The following is an 8,744-nucleotide window of genomic DNA, read 5'->3' as shown; positions in this document are numbered from 1 at the left end:
TCCAGTCACCAAGTAACATTAATTACCATGACAATACAGTAAACAAACCAAAGCAGCTGCTGGTGAGCCTAAAAAGCAATTGGCAGCATTTTATTGCTTTGAATGGGAAACAGGACGGAATTTGGGAATGTGTGTGTGTGCAAAATGTATTTACAATTTTAAAAGTAATTGCCAAAAATGGTAAGGACAGAATTTGTGTTGTATGTGTGCAAAATGTATTTACAATTTTAGAATTAATTGTCTCAAATGGTAAGGATCAATGAGAGATTCAACAAAGGTATTTTTAAATAGGTATTTTAAACCAATTCACATACCATTCAGTTTAATTTTAAAAAAGAATCCTGTGTAGCTATACAAGCTAAGTTGTGTGTGCCCTAAACTGGGCAGTTCGTATGTTTTTGCATCAGTTTCATTTGCTACTGCAGTTCAAAATTTAAAAAAGAAAACAAAAACTTACTTGAATGTTTGTTATAAAAGCTTATTTTCAACATCACTAAAACTTGTTTTGCTTTTTGAAAACCAGTAATTCATCAGAAGTTCCAAATACCTAAAAGTCAGAAGTCCATACAGGCTGCAAGACATATCCTGTTCAGTACATCATTGCATAGGGAATAATATAACTCCTAATAAAATCATACTACAGCAGGGCAGTAAACTTTACCCTTTTGCACTTCAGATTGCTTTGTACACCTTTGCTAAATTAGTTGTAAAACCACATTGTAGTTTTTGCCTCTCCCCCCCCCCCCCTCCTTTCATAATAGAGGAAACAAAAGTAATGATCCCTAAAAAGCAACTACTATGATACAGTAATCTTCTGGGTGCAGCAGAAATATTTTAAGAATCCTTTGCTCAATTATCAGCTTGTCTTTGAATAAGTTAAGTTCTGAAAATCAAACCCCATTTTCTAATGACATAAGTTGGGGGGGGGGACCCATTTTTAAAAAAATAATAATGAAAGAGCCATCTTCCATTTAAATGTTTCACTAATTATTCAGCTGTTTTCACTATTAATTTTCTCTTGCATTTTAAGGTCAGTTTGGAATGGCACTGTTCGTGGTCATAGAAAACAAGAACAGGACAAAACTCCCGTTTGGGAAGCAAGTAGCAAATAATGAGCATTCAGAAATAATCAGACTCCCCTGTGCTTCTTAATGCCACATAATAGCTGTGTCTCCAGTGTCTGAAAGGGATTTAGCACCATTTAAAATCTCTTGCACTAATACAGTTTTTGGCTATAAAGTGTTCGTAGGTTCCCGTTTCATCTCTGAACAAGTGTTGTGTCCGCTTTGTTGAAGAAAGGCATTATTTTGATCACTCCATTCCCCGGCTGAGAAAGTCTGTTGCTCTGAACTCACCTTTTGAGAGGCTAGAGGGTTTCTACTAATAACGAGTTCTAGTTTATTACCAGACTCTGCTATGAGGGGCACAACTAGACAGCAGTCAAAGTCTCTTGTGCGAACATGGTTTACCTGAAAGGTAAAAATCTTTGTTTTAGATAAGCCAACAAAGAAAACCAATACATTCTGTCTAATTGATACCCTCTAGATGTGTGTGACTGCAACTTGGGAATTATGGAAGTTACAGTCCAACAATCTGGAGGGCACCAGGTTGGGAAAGGCTGCCTAGGAAACAGGCATTTCTTTGTAAAGAGTTCCTTTACACAGTGCTGAGTTTCTGTTGCACTAGTGATGGGTCCTGATGGTGCAACGTAATGAACAGGAGCACAGTGTTAGTATAGGATTCTGCCCTCTCTTACTTTAGGATCAAAGTAGTTTATTTTAAAGAGCATGAACTGAAGAAAGAAACATGCAAAAGGTAGAGCTATGTTTAACTGTAAATAATAACAGTAAAAATTAAGAATTTGCAGATAGATCCAATGTATGTTTACTCAGAATTTACGGCCTGCTGTGTTCAATAGCACTTTATATTAAGCCAGTGAGCATAGGTTTGTAGTTCTGTAAGACCAGTAATTATCTGAGTACCTTGAGCTTACATTCTGTTGTCCTTTATTTCAAGGGGGGGGGGGTGTCCTTGACAATATGTTCCCTGTGCCCTTCATTTAATTCACAGAGCAGGTGAATGAGGGCGCTGAACCCAGGTTACACAACATACTTCGAACAGGATTTCTACTAACATTAGAATGCTGAGCTTGACTGCATTAGTGTTTTTCATACAACAAAAAACTCTGTATTCAGATGGATTTGCTATGTTAGTTTGGTTTACAATAATACAAGGTTTCAACATACCTGTAGCAGTCTGTCATATGGCTTCAAACCACCCACATCTCCAGGTCCAGCTGGCCGAATGTTTTTAACATACACACCTTTTTCCAGTAAACCATCTGAGACACTGAACCCAAAGTCTTCCATGTCAGAATCCTTATACAAAGTTACCTGTGAAAGCGAAGGAGAAAATAATCTCTCGTGACGGCGTTCCGAAGGGTATGGAAACTCAGTTCTACCAATAAAAATGCCTTTTTTGCATTACTGAGTTTTAAAGAAATGAGCAGCTGATTACGCTGCCTTGCTTTGCAGTCTAAAAACACTATGCTGTGGCCCGATTTGGATGATCATACTTCGCTTAATAAACAGCGATATGCACAACTCTTTCCTTTGGTGCACTGCAATAAACTAACAAATTAACCATCTGAACCAGAAATAGTGGTTACCAGGTTTGGAACAAGTTTAAAATCTTGGCTTGCTTTGAATTCCATAACCATTGTTGCCCAGTCCAGACATTATAGGAAACAATGGTTAACTGAAAACTTGTTGGCTTACTGCAGTGTGCCAAGAAAGGAGGAGGCTACATGTGCAGGCATTAAACTAACCTGCAATACCATTGTCAATTCACATCCTGTAAACAGTTTTAAAAAGGACTCTTGGATACTTTGCTCTTAGTAATAATTTTGATGTCAGGATACCTTACAATTGCAAGGGCTCTGCAGAAGTGTAAAAACATAAGAACCATACTGGATCAGACCAAAGACCTAGCTAGTCCAGCATTCCATTGGTTCAGTGGCCAACCAGACACCCAGGGGAAACCTACAAGCAGGACATGAATACAACTATACTAGACTGTCCAATGGTCCCAGTATTGGCATAAAGAACCATATTTCCCAATACTGGAAGACCTATGTATATAGCTCCAGTATCAGGCATGACTAGTAGCCATTGATAAGCCTTTCCTTCAATAGGCAACAATAACATAAAAGTCAAATACTTTAGAATTGAGAGATCCTCAATTTACCATTTGATGGTAAAAATACACACATCCCTTACGTGAATAGCATTTATCTCAGCGCTTCCTTGCCTGTGTGGTGGGTAGCTAATCATGAGCATTCTAACTATATCCTCCATAACTAAGGCCCATAATCAGACATTCCTGGCTGTTGCCTTCTCACCTAGTGACTTACCTAATTACCTCTAGAAGTGCTTTAAAACATTATTATTCATGTTGGATTTTAGTGGCCAGAGTTACACTGATATAGAAGCATTTTAGTCTTCATTTGAAATGCACAGAGCTTATATTTTGACAAGAGGATCCCTGCATACACGGAGTGTAGGGATTAGATTTGCTGAAGCAGCCTGCTGGAGCATACCTCATCACTCGTGAGCTGACAGTGTGCTACAGAAAAAAAGACCTGCCCTTTTCCAGACAGTGAAGATCTGGAATTAAATTTAATTGAAAATAACTTGATTATGCAGAAAATATTTCTTCAGATTATTCTAACTGGACGTTAGCAGAAATACCTTAAAATACTGCTCCAAGCAATTTTTTTTAGAGTTGTATCCTGGGCTAAAAGCCTGTGGATGCTTCCCTATTCTCCCAAATATTCTGTTGTTGAGTATAATTTTTGTTGTTGCTCCCAGTGCTCTTAATTTGATGTGCAACTCTGTAATCTATTTTATATTGTCAAATTCTTAGTTTGTAAGCCACTTTGATGATCACCAATAAAAACAAAACAAAAATAGTAGAAATCTTTTGAAACAAAATTAAGTTATCTAGCCTTCAGTTTTGCTCAAGTCCACATGTGGAACTCCTTTAAAAAAGGTAAGAACTCTGCCTATCAGGAAGGGAGCTGGCATGATTAGCTTTCTAAGGAGGGCTGATAAGGTCTGGTAAAAGATGAGGAGTGCACTGATTGGCAGGCCCCTCAGCTGCTCCCAACACCAAGTAGCTGAGCAGTGAGGAGGCATAATCAGTTCTCCGCAAGCAGGGAGGGAAGGTTTTAAGCTCCCATTCCTGTGTGTTGAGATGAGTGGTGGTGGGGAAGGAGAAATTGGGTGTTTGACTGAATCGTCTCTCTGTGTGTGCATGAGACAATGGAGGGGTATTAGCCTTGGTCGCTTCCATCACAACCCAGGGCCCACTACCGGAATGTGGTCCTCAACCCACAATCCATTATCACATATGGCCCACCCTGCTTTTGTTGAAAAACCTGCCACCAAACCCGATTCCTCCTTTAGCTCCCTTTTCTAAAAGATTATTCCCTTTTTCTTCTTTTAATGTAGCCGGTGAAATTTATACTTTACACACCATCCCTATTTACTGTATGTCACAACCTCCGTCTTTCCGTTTTCTACTCTTAAGAGGTATGTATCAAGCAAGAAATATCCAAACCTTTTGTATTTCTGTTCTTTGAAAGCAATTCCGTGCCATCATCTTGAAACAGGCATGTTATCAATAAAAAGCGGTGTGTGTATTTGTTGATACTGCTCTGCCTCACTCAAAATAAATACTTTTAACTGATAGAAATTTGGTGTTCTTTCTGCAACAAACAGGCGTTAACAATTCCTTAAGGAAAAGGAATGCCTCAACTGTTACCTTAAAAATGAAGAGAATAAAATCTTGGGAAAATTACTGAAGAAAAGCCAACGATCCCTGATTTTGTAATGGGCAGATCTTGCTGGAAATCAAATCTGTTTCCTATCAAGCACATTTTGGATTGGTGAATGGTCAATTGTATAACTGTTCAACCTATGGCAGAGATGCATTGCAAAAGGACAATGACTAGTGTGCGAAGAGCAGATATGGGCTTGATTACATTTCCTCATTCACTAAGAATACATCATTATCGAGCTTGTAAACAAGGCCATAAGCAGCCCTGACCTTTCATTTTTTGAACCATCTGAGGAGGTAATGAGCTTCTTCATGCTACACTCACTGCAAAACCATATGGCCAAGAAGCACAGACGCTCACCTTGTGTAACTCCACAGGAGTTGGAGACATAATTTCTTTCATCTCTTGCTTCATTTTCCGCAGAGCTATAGACTTTCTGCCCACATCCGAAGGCAACGTATTGCTACGGGTAGTCTGGCTGTAATGCGGCCTTGAAGTGCTTCTTTCCTGAAAGCTGGCTTGTCTTCCCAGATGGCTGCGATGCTGTGGATTGTCATGGTTCAGACTCATTGTACTCCCTGACATAATGGTTGCCTGCAGCATTAATAAACAGGTTTTTATAATACGTAACAGTAAAAACAGAAGATTATTAGTTCATAAGAAACGGCAGCATTCTTTATTCTGTTGTCATTGCCAAAACAGTCATTTCAGAGCACAGCAAATGGCTGGAGGGTAGATGGACCATTTGACTGGGAGTCCTTTAAAAAACTATTGGACAAAAGGTTATCGGATGACATTTTTATCCAAACTGCCAAAGAAATATTAAAACCACTATAAATCCTGAGCTGCAATGTTAGGACACAGCTGTTATGTCAGACAGTCAGAAGAATGGAACTAAATGGCAGAAATCTTTCCTGACTAATTGAAAGGGTTTTATAGAAAGGGTTCTTAAAAAACACACACTAGCATCTACAGAATTAGTTTAGCCTAATTAATATAATGAAAGTTTGCATATAACCTGAAGTATAGCTTTACATCTTATTTATTTTATTTATTTCATTTATTTATTATATTTTTATACCGCCCAATAGCCGAATCTTCTGTTGAGTGAACACTGTTCTGGCTAGTTTTACTCCCTCCAGAAATAATATGCCTTGCTATTAAAACAGAGACTTTAATAACTAAAAAGTGGCCATAACTAGTGGAATACCTCACAATAGGTTTATAAAATATGATATTATCCAGATAACGTGAAATGTGAGTTTTCCTTTCTATGACATACTGCAGGCTTGGGGCTCAGCTGTAATGCCAACAACAGGCTTGGGGCTTAGCTGTAGAACTGGTAGTATTAATGTCCCTCCTAATAAGAAGGAAAAAAAGACTTGAAGAAAGAAAACATAACAACCAAACTCCATATTGGAAAGTGGGAAAAGCCATGGCACCAGATGTATTCTTAGTGAACGAGGAAATTAATTTGCATTATGTGACAACACTCTGAAAACAAAAGATGCAGTATGCAATAGAAGTTCATCCATTAATCCACTTCCTCCCTCACACAGTAATTATTGAAAGCATCCTATAATTGTGGTGTTTTACTTGCTTCCATCTTTACTAAAAGGCCATTGCCGAACCGGTTCCGTTCAAACACTTGAATCTCACATTGGAACCGTCATTTGGGAAGGGAGGAAGCTAGAATGAAAGAAGCGGTTTCTTTTGAAATATAAATTTGTTTTCCATGAAGATTAGTCAATCTATGGGGAAAAGCCATCGCTTAGTAGCTGACCACATATTTAAAAAGTCCCATGTTCAACCCCCAGCATTTCCAAGTAAGGCTGGGAAAGACCCATGGGTTGGAGCCAGATTTAGACCTATTCAGAGTAGAGCCATTGAAATCAATAGGACTTGAGTTAGTCATGACTAACTGAAGTCATAACGATTTCAATGACTCTACTTTGAATATGCCTAAATCTAGATCAAATTCCCTGTGTGAAACCATGGAAAGCTGCTGCTGATCAACATGGAGTCTACTTGCGGACAATCCTGGGCTAGATGGACCTCTGCTCTGACTTGTCATAAGGCAGCTTCTTAATATAGGCAGGGGAATTCAATATACAAACAAGCCACTTTGGGATTTTAACTTTTTGTTTTAATAATGTGAAAGGGTGTAGCTTCTCTTTTTAGTTCTTGACTCGTAGCTTTTGAACATTTATTTCCTAATTCTTGTGAAATTAAAATAAGAATATAAAAGAAAAGAGTACTTAGAGGGTCACAAGGAAGGTTAGATTGATGGGGAACAAGGGTTCTATTTCCACAATGTAATTTGCACAGTTGCTTCCTGCTCACAGAGGTGCAGACAAGACAGCGAAGTATAATGAGGGTCTTGCATGCCTAATTAATGTTTCACTTTAAAAAAACCACGTCATCCTTAAATTGAAGAATTATGAACCCACTGAAACATTTGGTCTTGTTATCTATTTCCATATCCATTTGCTGTGCTGAGCTCAAGAAGGAAATCCATAAGAGAAGCCTGAGGTACCATGCCTTAGATGGAACTAAACCCAAGCTGACATGGCATTGCTTTCCTAAGTTCCTCTGAATGGCAATTATACATCAGATTCACATAAAAGTAAACAGACATGCAAAACGGAAGCCATAAATCCGAGGCTATGCAATCAACTTGAGCTGCATGAGTTTTACCCGGTTATGCCATTCACATTCCTTGTGGTTGGTTGCTCAGGGACTTCAATGTGACATAAAAATGAGAATGATACTCTGCCAGTTTTGCAATGCAGGGAATTTAAAAGAACATAAAAGAAAATTCTTGAGGACTCACCCTTCTGAGGCATTAAAACTGTAAGTATATTCATTTTTGCTATTATTAAGGAACATACAAGCAACTTTTTAAAAAAGAGAGAGATGTCTAGTTACTCTTCCCAGTGTGAAGTTACCGTGGAGTTCATAACTGCGATTAACATCAGGTTGCAATGTGAAAAAAGTAATTGCATATACAAATCTTTGGCAGTTATCTTGGTTCACCAGGTGAATCCAATTTTAAAAATGTGTAGATGTTTGCTTTTCGTTTATGTTCCCCTTAATTCAGATTTGTTCTATTGCAAGAGACACATGCCAAGAAAACCTTTTGTAAAAGCAGCTGGAAGAGAATGGGATGTGCTGCTGCTAAGGCAAAATAAACCTGCAAACAGGTGCAGCCCGCAGTACCACAGGAGAAGCTTTTGCGCACACATATTTGTATCATTTCAGCAGCAGTTCCATGAAAGAAAACAGCTTGATTAGGGGAAGGGGGGTCAGGGAAGGCAGCTGCACAAGCAAAAAGTATAAACATAAAGGGTAGGTACCAAGAGAGTCATGTTTCTCAAACACAGACGCCTGTCAGCCTTGTCCTGTGGAAAGGGGGTTAAAGCTTTAAAATGAATTTGTGAGATTAATGCAAACTTAGAGAAAAAAAGGAGGAAAAAACAAACCCAGAAAAAAAATATGAGTGTTAATTGAAAAAGAAACTGGTAAATTATGACAGGATTAAGATTGCTTCTACCTCTAATTCCCTCAGAATTCCTGACTGTCCACAGGTCTCCAAATCCTCCAGTGCTTGAGACCAGAAATTTTCCTCCTGGTCAGCCTCAGGGGCACCTGTGAAGCTGGATTCATAGAGAAAGGCTTGCTTAATTGCAAAGACAACACGGCAATGAACATCACAGGAATAGCTTTGTTAACGCAACAAGTAGCAACAATACTGGAGTGTTAAAGCAGGAGTGCAGGGCTTCCTGAAAGCCCGAGGGCTGTCAGAAAAGCTTCCCAGAGCTGCATTCTAGGGGTGGGTGGGGCAAAAGGGGTGGAGCCAAAATACCAGCATGTGTTCACTTCAAGCTCTTGCTGCCAGTAAGCA

The 8,744-nt window shown here is 38.8% G+C and overlaps 1 protein-coding gene across 2 annotated transcripts in view; it reads right to left on the bottom strand.

The window, feature by feature from the left end:
• Positions 1-783: 783 nt before the first annotated feature.
• Positions 784-8,744, bottom strand: part of GRIP1 (glutamate receptor interacting protein 1) — a 278,909-nt gene continuing 270,948 nt past the window's right edge. Inside the window, exons 21-25 of one of the 2 annotated variants that reach the window (XM_063133916.1) lie at positions 8,394-8,496; positions 8,197-8,241; positions 5,201-5,434; positions 2,247-2,393; positions 784-1,469 (exon numbers count right to left, since the gene is read on the bottom strand). In XM_063133916.1, coding sequence (XP_062989986.1) covers positions 1,233-1,469; positions 2,247-2,393; positions 5,201-5,434; positions 8,197-8,241; positions 8,394-8,496 — 766 coding nt within the window. In that variant the 3' untranslated portion in view covers positions 784-1,232. The remainder of the gene's footprint in view (positions 1,470-2,246; positions 2,394-5,200; positions 5,435-8,196; positions 8,242-8,393; positions 8,497-8,744) is intronic. The other variant, XM_063133915.1, reaches the window with a different exon arrangement.

The sequence above is a fragment of the Elgaria multicarinata genome, chromosome 9 (assembly GCF_023053635.1).
Source record: "Elgaria multicarinata webbii isolate HBS135686 ecotype San Diego chromosome 9, rElgMul1.1.pri, whole genome shotgun sequence".
Lineage (NCBI taxonomy): Eukaryota > Metazoa > Chordata > Lepidosauria > Squamata > Anguidae > Elgaria > Elgaria multicarinata.
The sequence above is the reverse complement of the archived record's forward strand: the minus strand, read 5'-3'. Positions and strand labels throughout refer to the sequence as shown.